This window comes from Gadus chalcogrammus, chromosome 15 (genome assembly GCF_026213295.1).
Source record: "Gadus chalcogrammus isolate NIFS_2021 chromosome 15, NIFS_Gcha_1.0, whole genome shotgun sequence".
NCBI lineage: Eukaryota > Metazoa > Chordata > Actinopteri > Gadiformes > Gadidae > Gadus > Gadus chalcogrammus.
In genome coordinates, this window is record NC_079426.1 from 24,435,160 (window position 1) to 24,452,074 (window position 16,915).

Here is a 16,915-nt window from a genome sequence, read left to right on the forward strand (position 1 = left end):
CAGAGATTTACACCCAATGTTTATATCAAATATATTTATTTTTGCAGTAGAAATGTCAACTTAATGTTAAAGACACTACAACGATTGGAGAAAAGGGGTTAAGACACACAGTATATTGTTAGGCTTGTATTGTTGCAGAACCAGTTAAAGCCTACTCTAGTTACAAATAGGTACAAGTTAAGTTTTGCTAAATGAGCTGCAGTAGGCCTAATGCTGAATTAGGCCTACTGCAGCTCATCTAGCACAAACAACTACCCCTGCTTTTAAGGCTGTAGCAATTCATTGTTAATTAGCTGTCTAAGTCTTACATACAGATCTACTGTCTTGTACACGTCGTTAGTTAATTCAAGGCCATGCTCAGACATAAGCCCCACACAAATGTGAAACACATCTTCATCACATGGGAAGTCTTTGTAAACACACTCCCCCAAGCAGGCCTCGATCTTCTCGAGACTTGGGCGATACAGGTAGTCCGTGGCCCCGTAGAGTTGAGGCACTGCATGGATGATGGATGGACGGCCATGAGGACTTCGTGAGTTGTGCACTTGACGCATCATGTGCTCATTCCAGGTGAATGCGACCTCCTCCAGTTCTTCAAGACAAGGCTCAAAGTGAATACAAATGAAATGCAATGAATTGCATGAAAAAACGTTCCTACACACAGAAAGCAATGTGTGGTTCTTGTATTAAACTTTTTTGCCAAATCAATAGTATAGTGTAACAATAAAAATAAAATAATACAAATAAGAATAAGCCACAGACAAAAATAAAGCAGTGAATAGTGAAACTTACCTGAATTGTGGAAAGAAAACAGAACTGGACCAATGACTTGTCCAGGAAGGTGTCAGCGAAGTATCCATCCCATTTCAATTTATCGAAAAAGTCCATCCAAAACTGGGCGCACTGACTGCGTAATGTCAGCCACCATCTTTCAATGCGCTGGTTGCCAGTGCTTGGACCAAATGTGACATGTTCGATTTCAAGTTGACCCTCTGAAAAGTGCATGAATCTTTGCATTTCGGCCAAACAAACATTTTCTGTCCCTAAATCTACCCGTAATCGTTCAGGGCAACCTTGAGCTATTAGTACAGCATCCATGAAATAACCAGCAATCACGTTTGGATCATTATTAGTTTTGTATGCCTCCAGGCTCCAGCCAGATGAGTCTCCTAGAAAAACCATCTATGCATCCACTTATACAGATCCCATACGGTTTAAGTTTGTCATAGCCGTCAATGTGCCAGACGTAATTGGGACCCCGGCTGTGATATACTCTCCGCCGTAGTCTATTTCTTGATCTCAGGTCAACTCCCTCACTGTCCAACAGCCGCAAGAGAACACGTACTGTTTCCCTGTCGGTAATAATGCCATTTATCCAACATTTTTGGTACATCCAACTAGGGCTGTCACGGTTGAGGAATTTTCACCGCGGTGAAAACAGGGGGCGCAATATCGCGGTATGCGATATTATTGCACAATTTTTAAATGCCGTTTAAGCGAGATAATGCACATTTAAATTCAAAACACACCCGTAACCGGAGCTTCGTTGGAAGCGCGATGTATGCGCAGGCGCCGTTTGGGCATAACAATATGGCGGCTGCCGTTCAATGTAGTTTTCATCACCACCACCGGATTATGTTTCATTTATTTCATTACAGCACGTCCCCTAAACGTTACAACATAATCGACACGAATGAGAACAGCATCAAGCAGTGGAAACGTGGGTTTATTTACTATGAAGTTCGTATTTTTAATTGTTGAAATGAAATCAGCGGTGACGAGCTAGTTGTTTTGGTAGCGGCTAAATTAGCATGTCGCGATACTTTGTACAGGGGATCACGTCTGCGCCGAGTAGATGCGCAGAGGGTTGAAACAGCGCTTGTCCGGTCTGCTCACAAGAAGGTTTCTTTGGCCAGTTACTGTGATTAAACACGAGTTGTTTAATGTTCACAATGTATCGTTTTTAATGGGGAAAATGAGATGCGTCCCCGGGACGCATGGATAGTGAATTTAGTGCGCCCTTTCAGATTTTAATGCGTCAGCGACGCAGGACACGTACCTAGCAACATCACTAACTAAATGAATGAACGTTAATGAATGGGTATCATGGCATCGCACGTTTCATTCTAGAATTCCACGGTCAGTTTCATGAACGCGCAACCCGCACCAGGTCATATGCGGTGATCGCGATGGCCCATTATCTACCGCGGTGTGCTCTAAATATCGCGATATTTCATTTTTGCGATTATTGCGACAGCCCTACATCCAACGGTAGCCATGACACTGCCCAGACGTTTGGAGTTGCGCTTCTATGAAAGCTGCCACCTCGGCCACATCTGTCTTGCCCTTCCTGCGCCACAATCTTTTCTCTCTCAGAATCCTTTCAAGTGTCCGCTTGCTCAGCACTACCCCATGCACCTCAGCCAATACTGCCAGAATTTCATCATTTGTATAGCCCTATCGTCTTTGGAAATATTGCTCAATGTGGTGATCCAACTCCATGACGTTACGACACTGATAGAGATGAAACCATCTAGATGCAGCCTACTGTCATGACTTTATATCTCGTTATTATGACTTTAAATCTCATTATTATGACTTTTTTATCTCGTTATTATGACTTTTAATCTCATAACTATGATTTTAAATCTCGTAATTATGAATTTTAATCTCATAATTATGACTTTTAATCTCGTAATTATGACTTTATATCTCGTAATTATGACTTTAAATCTCGTAATTATGACTTTAAATCTCGTAATAATGACTTTAAATCTCTTATTATGACTTTTAATCTCATAATTATGAGATAGTTAGAGAGATAGAGATAGAAAATAATTATTTTCTCTCCATTGACACCCATTCATATTTTTCGATCTCATAGGTCCCATGAGCTCTACCGGAAGGGGCGTGACTTCGCCACTCTATAGTAGGCTAATGGTGCGTTCGAGTATTCTCTGCGAACCGACTCGGATCTCGGATCTGACGCCACGCCCACACGTAGCATTGGCAGAGGACCAGGCGATCCAATATAAGTAGGCTATAGGCCATAGTCAAGTCAAGTCAAGTGTATTTATATAGCACATTTAAAACAACAGTAGTTGACCAAAGTGCTGTACACAAATACAATATATTTGTGTACATAGGCAGAGATACGGACGCAGTAAGGTATTGCAGTAATACGAGTGATTGAAATTACCATTTAAACCACCAAAGTGGTCCAAGCACAATGAAAACAGTTCATTCTTCAAGTCACAATGGGCGCAGCCATCTTGAATTCTGTCTCGGAATTTCGCTCGGTCACCACTGACACCGGGGCCGTGTTCCAATACCCGTACTGTCCGTACTGCGTACTCAAAATTTGAGTACGCAGTAGTTTCCAATTCAGATCCGGCGAAAAGAAGTATACTTCAAGGACCCGGATGCCGTACTCAAAATGGGCTAATCGTGAAGTGTGGATCGAAGGACACTCTCCGTACTCAACGGCAGCCATCTTAGCTACGTAGCGGAAGAGGCGGAGCCGGGCTGAGCCAAAGTCGGCGCATTTTCCACATAGCCTGCATTAATAGAGTCATTTTGTAGTTTTTATAGTTTCTATAGCTTTTTATAGCTGCTAGGCGTAAAGAGTTCACCGTTCAAAGCGGGATGTTTATTGCGGGGGAGGAGCCGCGGCAGCAGTCGTGATCGTAATTTCCGGTAAGTGCACCACGGAGTACTCGATTTGGAACAGCACTCACATCTGACAAATTACCGTACTCAAGTGAGTACGGATAGTGCAGATAGTGTACTTCCTTTAAGTATACTCATGGAAGTACGGGTATTGGAACACGGCACGGGATCCCACCGGACGCGTACGCGCCGCGGAACGGCTGCGTCCTCTGCCCTGCGTCCATTCCTACCGGGCGCGTAAAGGCCTCCACACACCGGCGCCGCAGCGCAGCGTCGCGTATTTTACGCGCGTCAAAAGCACGCCCCTAGCACCAACAGGAGGCGGCGCGACCATAGGGCGCGACGGCCGCGCTGCAGTATAAAATCAGGAAGTCACCTGTCAATCAACCGCAGCAAAGACACGAAACGCAATGGGTGAGTACTAGCCTATTGTAGCCTAGTTTATTTATTTTCCATCTTTTTGGCTGAATAATTGGAAAAATGTAGGCTAATCTGCGCAGTGAAAGTATGTTTTCAAGCATCAGATCAACTTAGTTTGTAGGGCACTTTATCGTTTTATTTACTGTCATTTCTTATTTATTTTATATTTTGCAATTATTCATCTACTGCATCAACAATCTCAATAACTGCAGGACCTTCTATTAAGCCTTTTTAGTATATAGTGCAGTCACCTTTTAAGGCCAATTGTTATTGTGTGTATTTATTGTATTGAGCTCCTGGATGGCTTTATTGATCCCCATTGGGACCAATACAGTATCTATCTATCTATCCATCTATCTATCCTTAACATAGCCACACATTTACATGTATGCAGCCAGTAGTTATCCATTTTAATTGAGCAAGCTCTTTTACATTTTATTGAGTTTTTTTTATTTCAACAGAACAAATAACTGTTGCCAGACAGAGGGGGGCTGCCCTTCTTCTCCTGCAAGGAGCAAGGAGAAGACGAAGGGTTTGGGTGCACCCCATCAATGAACAGAGACAAGAACAGGGGGTATGCCACAATCTGGTCCAGGAGCTCCGTGCAGATCCTGAGAGGCACGCCAATATTTCAATTCGCCACTAAGTGTGCAATGGCAGAACCATATGGTGCAGCCTATATGATGACCTATAATCTAGTTATTATCCCTCTCTGGTATACTCTTTTGCATAATATATATACTTTTTTTTTATCCCTCGGGATAAATACAGTGATGTTATTGCTGTGCTGGATTCAGTAGCCAGTGTATTTTATTTGAGTGCTCGAGACACTTAATGTTATTTTTCCCTAAATCCAGAGAGACAGTTAATACATGATCTGATACCAGAGAGACAGTTAATACATGACAATGCATTTTTGAGCTTGCCTGTGTTTCCTTTTACTTATCTATTTTATTGTATGAGAATGTTTCTATGTGAAGCACTTTGAGTCTGCTTCATGTATTAAAAGTGCTATATGAATGAAGTTGCCTTGCCTTAAATAAAAATATATATATTACAAGTAATCTGGTTTCTACCTACATGGTGTGATTATATGTGACTTGATTTCGTCTATTTCCCATTATGGTTAATGGTTTGGGTACTTAGTCCACCATTGTTGATTTCTCACCTGAAGATCCAATCTCCAGAGCTATGGCTCGCCAGGCAATGACCTTTTTGGAGTTGTCTTTGTAATGACGGGAACTTTGGTCATACAATTCGACATATTTTTCCACCTCGACGACCAGTCTCTCATCGTCCATTCTCGTAATTGTTTATCACAAACGAAAGAGGGCGACATCCAGTGGTGAGGGGTAGATATGGAGGTGCCTACGGGACCCGGGATGTACAAACCAGCTTTTACATAGCGCTTTTTCAGGGGCGGCGACGCTCGGGAATAGAACATTGTCTCGAAGAGTAGTTGGGCGGCGCGGCGCGGAACGCTACCGCGCGGCTAGTCGGCGCCGGTGTGTGCTAGTACACCCGGAATAATGGGGGCAGACTTTTTGACGCGACGCTGCGGCGCCGGTGTGTGGAGGCCTTTAACGGCAGCGTAGCGCTGCCTTGGGAGCCCGCCAGTATTCACGCGAGATCACGAGATCACGCGATAATTCTAAACCTAATGGACTCACCTTCCACTCCCAAAACTATTGCAATTAAATGCCACGCTTTGTCCTTTCTGACATTTTCCTTATAAAAAGGATGATTTGGTACATAAATGACTTCATGTTGCTGAACTTCGACAATGAGTCTCTCGTCGTCAATGTTGCCGACCCTCTGAGACCCACCGGTCATGACGTAATAATGTTGATGTGAAGTTACATGAGCTGAGTGTTGTGTTTTATTTTGAAAATCGACCGGATGCTCTATGGCTTTTACTTTTCACTTCCTGCCCGGCTCGACCTGCTCTGTCGAAATTGACGCGGTTTAGCAGCGGCTCGCGGCAAAAATAGAATTGGACGGAAAGATAGCGCCGCGGCGCGGCACGCCGCTCCTGGGACGCTGCTGAAACGTTCCGCAGCGCGCCCGGTGGAAATAGTCTCATTGATTATAGTGGAAGCGATCAGCTGCGTGACCGCGGCGCAGCCATCCCGCGGCGCGTATGCCTCCGGTGGAATCTAGCCTTGAGTTCAACCGAGATGGCGAGATCGCCGTCCGCGGAAAAGGGGCGTGTTTGTGCGTGTCGCTAGGCAACGTCCTCGGACCTCCGAGACGGATGGATATTAAAACGCACCATAACGATGCTCTTCAAGGCCTCCACACACCGGCGCCGCAGCGTCGCGTCAAAAAGTCTGCCCCCATTATTCCGGGTGTACTAGCACACATCGGCGCCGACTAGCCGCGCGGCAGCGTTCCGCGCCGCGCCGCCCAACTACTCTTCGAGACAATGTTCTATTCCCGAGCGTCGACGCCCCTGAAAAAGCGCTTTGTAAAAGCTGGTTTGTACATCCCGGGTCCCGTAGGCACCTCCATATCTACCCTTCACCACTGGATGTCGCCCTCTTTCGTTTGTGATAAACAATTACGAGAATGGACGATGAGAGACTGGTCGTCGAGGTGGAAAAATATGTCGAATTGTATGACCAAAGTTCCCGTCATTACAAGGACAACTCCAAAAAGGTCATTGCCTGGCGAGCCATAGCTCTGGAGATTGGATCTTCAGGTGAGAAATCAACAATGGTGGACTAAGTACCCAAACCATTAACCATAATGGGAAATAGACGAAATCAAGTCACATATAATCACACCATGTAGGTAGAAACCAGATTACTTGTAATATATATATTTTTATTTAAGGCAAGGCAACTTCATTCATATAGCACTTTTAATACATGAAGCAGACTCAAAGTGCTTCACATAGAAACATTCTCATACAATAAAATAGATAAGTAAAAGGAAACACAGGCAAGCTCAAAAATGCATTGTCATGTATTAACTGTCTCTCTGGTATCAGATCATGTATTAACTGTCTCTCTGGATTTAGGGAAAAATAACATTAAGTGTCTCGAGCACTCAAATAAAATACACTGGCTACTGAATCCAGCACAGCAATAACATCACTGTATTTATCCCGAGGGATAAAAAAAAAGTATATATATTATGCAAAAGAGTATACCAGAGAGGGATAATAACTAGATTATAGGTCATCATATAGGCTGCACCATATGGTTCTGCCATTGCACACTTAGTGGCGAATTGAAATATTGGCGTGCCTCTCAGGATCTGCACGGAGCTCCTGGACCAGATTGTGGCATACCCCCTGTTCTTGTCTCTGTTCATTGATGGGGTGCACCCAAACCCTTCGTCTTCTCCTTGCTCCTTGCAGGAGAAGAAGGGCAGCCCCCCTCTGTCTGGCAACAGTTATTTGTTCTGTTGAAATAAAAAAAACTCAATAAAATGTAAAAGAGCTTGCTCAATTAAAATGGATAACTACTGGCTGCATACATGTAAATGTGTGGCTATGTTAAGGATAGATAGATGGATAGATAGATAGATACTGTATTGGTCCCAATGGGGATCAATAAAGCCATCCAGGAGCTCAATACAATAAATACACACAATAACAATTGGCCTTAAAAGGTGACTGCACTATATACTAAAAAGGCTTAATAGAAGGTCCTGCAGTTATTGAGATTGTTGATGCAGTAGATGAATAATTGCAAAATATAAAATAAATAAGAAATGACAGTAAATAAAACGATAAAGTGCCCTACAAACTAAGTTGATCTGATGCTTGAAAACATACTTTCACTGCGCAGATTAGCCTACATTTTTCCAATTATTCAGCCAAAAAGATGGAAAATAAATAAACTAGGCTACAATAGGCTACTCACCCATTGCGTTTCGTGTCTTTGCTGCGGTTGATTGACAGGTGACTTCCTGATTTTATACTGCAGCGCGGCCGTCGCGCCGCCTCCTGTTGGTGCTAGGGGCGTGCTTTTGACGCGCGTAAAATACGCGACGCTGCGCTGCGGCGCCGGTGTGTGGAGGCCTTTAGCGTCCTTACGAGTACCTACGAGTACCCCTGGAGTAGGCCTACTCGTTAGTTACGAGCGTTTTCATATGAGGGGCCGTTTAGGACATAACTAATTGAGACACTCTCACACACATACCTATGAAACACTCTTACACTCACTACTGAAACGCTCACACACTCACTACTGAAACACTCACACATACATACATACTCTTCTGAAACACTTACACATACATATGAGAAACACACACGCATACATACATACCTCTGTGGCATATACACATACATATGAAATGCTTACATTCATACAAGTGAAACATTTATACGTATCTATCTGAAACACTCATGCAAGCACATATTTGTATAAATGTTTCAAATGTATGAATACGTTTTTCAGTTATATGTATGTATGCTCTTACATGAGGATGTGCAAGCGTTTCACATGTAGTATTCATACCAGTAATTTCAGTAGTGATGGTGAGAGCGTTTCAATAGTGAATGTAAGAGTGTTTCATAGGTATGTGTGCATGAAATTCCAAGGTCAAGGTCGGCATTTAAACCGGAAGGCGGGAACAAAGAGTGCATTTTTGAACAGCCAGAGCGCGCCAATCTGAGCCAACCGTCAAGAGCGACATTACCTCAGTAATCAGACCGTTAATAACCTTATCTCACTTACTACTTACACTAGTAACCGTCAATGGCAGACAATAGCCTTTTAACCGCTGAAGCCGTGTCCTTACTGAGGAACTTACTACAGTCGCCTTCACTTATTAATAACGTAACAAACTCATTAGATACACCTTCTGCCAATTCAATTAATTCGGAAATTAGGTCTTTGTACCAACCTGGGTCTAGCAGCAGCAGCATGCAACCCGCACCAGTCAACGGACTACTGAATTATTGTCCCCGTTATGAAGCAAGGGCAACTTTTAGCTCATGGAAAGCTAAACCCAGGCAAAAGTAAGTATAATTGTTTATTTTTTATTGTGTAAGATAACTGTACCGTACCATTCATTTGCATTGTTCTAATATTGGCTAGCCAGCAACGTAAAGATAATGTTGCTTGTTAGCTATCGTAGCCCGACCTATTAGCCCCCCACTCGCTGGTACACGTTACTTAATATTAATTTCGGTGTCAACCAGGATAACGGATTTTAAACAACATAAGCTCCAGCCCAAAAGGGGTATTTAAATGGTATGTGTGCAAAACATTACAGTTGTAGAGCGTAATTAAGTGTACTAGATAGCCATTTATTTATGTGTGTACAAACTGTCATGAAACGAACTGCGCGAATTCGATTTCGCGACGTCGAGAACTTGTGAGGGTCATACAGTTTTCAACCGACACCGATATCTCTCTCTCTCTTTAAATTGAGGTTTACCCGCTTATCACAGGTGACAACTATTACAATTTGTAATAGCTTGGGGCTAATAGGTGTGTTTACGATGGCATATTTGTGGGAAGATAGAACTAACGTTGGCTCGTCTGACGTGTTGTTTTTCATAGAGTCAGACAGAAAACCCCGTACCACAGGACGTTCAACAAGGACGTTATTTTGCTGCTCAGTCCCTCAGACGACACAGTCGTCAAGCAGCGGAGGAAACAGCAATTGTACAAAAGAGGGCATATATTAAATGCTTTCGAGTTCGATAAATCCTGGGACCATGGGGCAGTTCTCCGGGAAATACGTAACGCTTTTAAGCAGAAAATTCCCGAAGATGTGAGGTATGTAGCGTTAACATTATAGCAGAGCCAGTCAGACTCCAATTCACTGTAGTCTGTATTCGGAGACCTTTACTTATCTAATTAAACGATAATGTTTTTTCCAAGAAGGACAAATGCCCTTAAAGGGGTAGTTCGGAATTTTGGACATAGGGCCTGATTCCCAAGTGAGCATTGGTATTCTATATCACTGGAGACAGTTTTCAACACATTTCATTCAGTCCTTTTAGTTGCAGAGTTCGCTCGTGCTAGGCTAGCGCACGGCAACGGACAATACTAGCCTGCTATTAAAAACAGTCTTACCCACTCCACAGTACACCCGAGGTAAATCAATTATAACGCCAGACTATTGATTTAAATGTCTGTGTTGATAGAATAATGTTAGAAATAAAACTAACCTTGCATCGCATGAATCATCGAGGGACTACTTTCTCAGCAGAAGCGGAATTCTACTATGCGCTGGTTAGGTGTGTAACCGAATCACGACAGAAGAACGTAAACAGAAGCGTGGGACAGAACGACTAGGCAACATGATGGTTCAGTGTGCTTTTAGAAATTGTAGAAATAAACGGTACAGATGGGCACCACAAAGTTTCCACCAATTTCCAGTGCGAGATCCAGAAAGGACTCAACTGTGGCTTGTTTCTGCTGGCTTGGACATCAAAACACCGGCTCGTACATGTACGGTTCGTTGGATACAACAAATTCCTCATAATCGTCTTCAAAAGCAGATGCATCGCTAACTCCTCCAAACGTGGGCGTATCTTGTTAATTGAATACGCTTATAGAATTCCTTCGTTCACTGTACTCTGCGTTTGTAGCAATGACAGCGGCAGGTAACCTAGGTATCAGTCCGCCGCTGCCGTAGCCTACGTACAGGAATATAAACACTGCTGCTGAGACCCCGCAATTCCCTCAAAATGCAATGCAATGCAAGGTTGGTTTTATTTCTAACATTATTCTATAAACAGACATTTCGATTTATAGTCTGTCGTTATAATTGATTTACCTCGGGTGTACTGTGGAGTGGGTAAGACTGTTTTTAATAGCAGGCTAGCATTGCCCGTTGACGTGCGCTAGCCTAGCACGAGGGAACTCTGCAACTAGAAGGACTGTATGAAATGTGTTGAAACTGTCTCCAGTGATATAGAATACCAATGCTCACTTGGGAATCAGGCCCTATGTCCAAAATTCCGAACTACCCCTTTAAGGTATAGCTGTATACAATACATACATACATCCTAGTAAGTAGAAGTGCTCCAAAATAAACTTTCTTGTTAGCACACATACATTTTTAGAGCCATATACCCCAAAAAGGGAGCACTGTAGAGCCCTGGTTTAAGACATCTAAACAGAATTACTTTATAATTAATACATTCATTATTAGACTATTTAGTTAATTCCACCAAAAACAATACAACATTACACAAGATTGTATGGATCTTCTTGCATACATTCTAGAAGTGTCTTCAACATTCAAAATGGCTAATCACTGATATGTACTCAATTGGTTTGCGCACAGCTGTGAACTACTGATGGCCTGTGGCAACAAGCTGATTGCACCAATGTTGAGGGATGGCCAGCCACTCGATGCCAGTTTAATACATAAAATTCTGAAATTAAAGGCTCTATATGTGAGGCCCTCCAGACAACTTGAGGTATGTATGTAGGTGTTATCTGTAACTTCTGAGTTTGAAAGTAACCTAATTGTGCATGTACTGTAATTATTTTCGAAAGTTGCATATAGGCTGTAACTTTAAACCAATCCGACATGCTGAATTTTTTACTGCTGGTTTAGTGAAGTACCCAACAATTAAACAGACAAGCAATAAGATCTTCGAAATATATCGTTCTTTCACAAGTTAATACATTGCACAAAATGTATGAAAACCACTACAGCATCTTTGTTTGAGGTACTGTAGGCTAGTTGATAGAATGACTATGGGATATTAACTGCAATCAATTCTTTCCCGTTTTAAGCCTGAAAATTCTGATACAAGTTGCTGCGAAGAGGAGGAGGAGGACGTAGAGATGGTGCGGTCAGTCGCCACCAGAGCAAGCGGTCTATTCAACCCTGGCAGGGATCAGCTGGACCACCCCACCATGTCGGCGACAAGCAGCCTGGCACCGGCGAGCACCGTGGCCAGCAGCCTTGTTCCAGAGAGTACCCCACAATCGACCACCACAAGTACCGATTACAGAGCCTACCTTTCGGTTATCGATCTGTCATCTGATGAAGATGCAGATGAGGATCTGTATACTGCCTTATCGGCCAGCATGGAAGACCAGATGTGAGTATTGAAATATTGCCTTTTATTAAACAAAATGTTCTTTTACTTGAGGTCTTGTTGATTGCTCCCGGTGCTAATTTTGATGATTGTTCTGTTCTTTAACTTTTGCTAGACTAAAACACACCATTGTTATTGTAAGTATGCACTGTAAAAAAAAGCAACTTGTATTTGTTGGCCTAAAACAGTACTTTATGTTGGTAAAACTTGAAAATATAAATTAGTGACATTCTGTATAAGAACTCATTACAATGTAAAATTATAAATTACTACAATTAACAGGACAGTTAGCTGAAGTGAGGATTAAAAGTTATTACAACGTTAAATAATAAGCTAGCACTGTCCTTGTCTGTAAGTGAAAATCACGTGGATGTGTGTATGCACAAATGGCTACACTATAACTGCGTATGGTTGGAACAGTGATCTAAACATTATTTTCCCTTTGATGTTTGCTTTCAGAAAAGAAAGTTCACCTGGAAGTGTCCCTGTACAAGAGATTTTATCTACGCTTGGTGAAAAGATCAACCATTATCGAGTCAACCGGTTCAACATAAACCGTGCTGCTGTGCTGGATGGTGCCATTCGGGGCTTTAAAAGAATCTCGTTTGACCCGACACACAGGATAAGTGTGAGATTTTCTGATGACAAAGGAACAAGTGAAGAAGCTGTGGATCTTGGTGGTCCAAGAAGAGAATTTCTTCGACTGCTTACAGAAGCTCTTGCACAGTCTTCAGTGTTTGAGGGAACAGAAGGGAACCTCAACTTGGCTCTTGATTCATCAGGTAGCCATTATCTTGTTTTTGGTTTTCATGAAATAATTATATACCCTGTAAAATAGATTATGGCTCCCACTCCATTTTGAACCTCATAGTGATTTTAATCCTTTGAAATAATAGCCTAACACTGTAAAAAGCCAGTGTGGCTACCCTGGTACCAAAGAGGGTGCCAAACTCAGATTACAAACTGTGACTTTAAGGCCTTTCCATGGCAACAGTTAAAAGGTTATGCTAACACTACCTAAATTCTACCTCTCTTTTTTTTCAGCTGTCAGAGAGGACCGATACTTTGTTACAGGAAGGGCTATTGCAGTAAGTCTGGTACATGGAGGGCCTTCACCAAATTTCTTGTCCCAAACATTGTTTGACTGCATAGTTCAAGGGCCAGAGAAATCTAGACCAAACCTTGGGGACATCGCCGACTCCGAAATCCGTGAGAAAATACAAAAGGTTTGTTGCATTTTCATTTCATCATATTCAGCATTCTCTATCTATCTGTCTTATCATTTGTGCCCCCAATTCAGTTAAATGGATCAGTTTATATCCGTTTTACACTGGTATTATGCATCTGCCACAAGATATCATTTTGGATGTGACGAAGTGCCCAGGTTGCGTTCATTGGACTGAAGTAGTCTTACCCAATTAAAAGTAAAATCATATCACTGGCACGTTATCAGCCACTAACGTCAAAGTTACAATCACCTCTAGCAAAGCAGTGTTGAAATATGAGAAAATTTGAGTTTTGAGCTAAAAGTAGTCACTGGAATAATGTTTAACTGGAATTTGGATGAGAATTTTATCTGATTTTTAAAAAATAAACTGTTAATCATTTTTAGGTTTCAGAATCAACAACTCTGGAGGAACTCACCCAGTCAACTGAACCTCTCCAAGACTATCTTGCCAATGCAGGCTGTCTGAAGCCACTGAAAAGTGTTGACGACAGGGATAGGCTTGTGGAAGATGTCTTGATGTTTCAAGTCATCAACCGAGTCCGTGGACCATTTGAAAGGTATTTTAAATTTAGTTAAATTGAAAATCCTGTTGTTTGATGCCTGACACATGCAAAAGAGTGAACTCTTCATTGAATCACCATTCCTCCCATACTGTCATAGGTTCAGAGATGGGTTAAAAACGCTTGGAGTCCTGGAGCAGATCCAGAATCATCCAGAATCGTTCAGTCCAGTGATGTGCTACAATCCAAGGCCGCTGACCGCTGACCAGGTTGATGGGCTGTTCCACATCCGGTGGTCAGAGGAGGGGAGCAACCAGAAAAGAGAGGAGAGAACAGTAGTTGCTTTCTGGAGGGACTATTTGCAAGATGTTGAAGGTATGTGTGAGAGATAGAGAGAACAACTCAGGAAACTCATATGTGCACTTTTCTAGGAAAAGGGAAACAAGCTTCTGGTGTTAACATGACAAAGTTTATGATTTAAAGTATTTGGTCTGTCTCTCATTCATATTTATCTTCCACCCCAACAAAGTCCTGAAATATAGTTTGTGTTCCGTGCTTAATTCTATGCTGTCCTGCTTGCTCCACAGAGGAAGATGGATCAAAGAAGTTGGGGGACATCCTAGCATTTGCAACTGGATCTGATGCAGTACCACCAATCGGCTTTTCTCCTCAACCATCTCTTGAATTTCTTCACCCTAGTGGTGGAGCAGCAAAGTTCCCTGTTGCCAACACCTGCATCAGCTGTCTTCGACTGCCGATCTACAGCACGTACGATTGTTTTAAGACCAACATGGACTTTGCAATAAGAAACACACAGGGGTTTGGCATGCCATAGATGATGAATTTAAAGTTCAAAAGTATAAAATGTAACAGTATGTAAAAAGAAAAAAAAAAAAATCTGACATTTTGTTTATTGTACAATTACATGGTAATGTCGGTATCCACTCCAAAAATGTGTATATGTTGGAAATTCAAATTACTGAATTCACACTAGACACAAGTTTGCTTACTTTGTTAACTTCAGTGGATACATTTCCTAGTAAGGGCTTACATTTGTCCTGTTTGTTTGAGTAAGAATGGAGCCAGTTTACTTGATGAATTTGTTTTTATTGTCAAGTTTAATTAAAGTGTACTTTACTTGTTGAATGAGCTTGGGGGTTCTGTTGCAGAATGTAGATGTGTCCAATCTACATTTTTTTTATACAGGTACATTTACATATTAATAAATGTTCTATGTAATAATAGCCCCATCTCTTAATTCAAGTTCAAGTTTATTGACATACTAGACATCAACTAGCAACATCAATATCAGTAGTGAAATTCTTAGGCTAAGAGCCAACTCAACTTTGCACACTAGAGAATCATTCACTTAGTCCTCTGGGATGTCTTGCTTGCAAAAAATGTAAAAGAGACAGAAATAATTGTATTCCATGATTTCCATCATTCATTAATGGGTCAATTAATTCTTGAATTTCTTGCATGGTACTGTTGCTTACATGAACACTGTTTTCAGGAACCTCAATATTATTCCTGCTCTCTACTGCAGGTAGCGGTTCACCATTATCAGTGCCTAAATGTTGATCAATCTGAAACACACCACGTATAGCTGTGTTGTTGCTTCCAATATGACTGACAACACCTCTATGCCACAATTGCAATGGGGTTTGGCTTCCTTGGGTAGAGAGTCCATGGTTATTCCATTGGCTCCTGAATTCTCTTACTCCCCTTCGAACCCGAGGTAAGTAAATGTAATGCAAACAAAATAAATGAAGATCACAAAGAGAGTCAAGTATGCCTTCATTTTCCATAAACGTAAATAAGTCAGAGAAGTAATAAGAAACGACTCGGTTTAGTTCTGCCCATAGCCTCTCTATTCTTTGGTTGTGTACGCTGCGCCCCATGATCATACTCCCTCTATTCACCCCTCTATTGTTCAGCATGAATCGGGCAACCTCTATGTTTTCCCTTCCCTTTCCCTTCTTGTAAGAATAGACCTGTCAATGGCCCAAAGCACACATACCATAACTCGTTTGGAGTTTGCACACTGTAAACCCTTCGGCGAATGGCTTGACTGCGTCTCAATGACCGTCCGACGGGATCAATCTCCTGCAGAATTTGACGGATCCTCCAGCGCTGGATACGAATTCCGCGAGCCCGTAGACTTCCAATGACGTATCTCTCACCAGCATTCGGGGTACTCATGGAAATCTCCCTCACGATTGATGTAAGTTCTACATTGGTCAAGGACGTGTATTCTAAAGGTCCGACACCAAGACGTTGCCTATGTCTGAACACAGTCCGACGGCTTATTCCGAAAAAAGAAGCAATTCCCTGCCAGTTAAAACCAAGTCCCAGGCACTGGTTAAATTGCTCAACTGTTATGTCGTATCGTGGGCGACATGGAATGCCAAGTCTGGCTGTAGGTGGAACCGGAGGAAGGCAGTTTTCTTGAGTATTTCTAGGCCTAGTTCTAAAATTACACAATCTACTGAAACAAAAACATATTGACTGCAAAAAGACAACAGTCTCTCCATCAGGTCCTTCCCTAGAGCGAACCATGGACAACATAGAATTTAATATAATGGTGTGGTCATTAAGCTCTCTAAAACATCTCTCGTCTCCCGGGTCTTGCTGTAGGCTTTCAACGCAGCGCAGCACCCTATTTAGAAAATATACGATTTCATCGCGATTGCCAATTACAAATAAAGCCTCCAGACTGATCAAAATAATTAAAAGTTGCACCTTCATATTCATATTCAATAACACAAAAAACCTGAAATGTCAGTCACGCTCTTCACCGTTGGCTTAGATTGGTTGAAATGTCACGCTCTTCACCGTTGGCTTAGAAACCGGCACTCTTTGTTCCCGCCTTCCGGTTTAAATGCCGACCTTGACCTTGGAATTTCATGCACACATACCTATGAAACACTCTTACATTCACTATTGAAACGCTCTCACCGTCACTACTGAAATTACTGGTATGAATACTACATGTGAAACGCTTGCACATCCTCATGTAAGAGCATACATACATATAACTGAAAAACGTATTCATACATTTGAAACATTTAT

General features: G+C 42.1%; 1 protein-coding gene across 1 annotated transcript; it reads left to right on the plus strand.

The window, feature by feature from the left end:
• Positions 1–9,569: 9,569 nt before the first annotated feature.
• LOC130404826 (G2/M phase-specific E3 ubiquitin-protein ligase-like) lies at positions 9,570–15,843 on the plus strand. The gene is made up of 7 exons (XM_056609745.1): positions 9,570–11,485; positions 11,808–12,118; positions 12,575–12,897; positions 13,160–13,341; positions 13,728–13,900; positions 14,004–14,218; positions 14,431–15,843. Exons 1-7 carry the CDS (start codon positions 11,363–11,365, stop codon positions 14,676–14,678), a joined length of 1,575 nt encoding a protein of 524 aa, XP_056465720.1. The 5' UTR covers positions 9,570–11,362; the 3' UTR covers positions 14,679–15,843.
• The last annotated feature ends 1,072 nt before the right edge of the window (positions 15,844–16,915 follow it).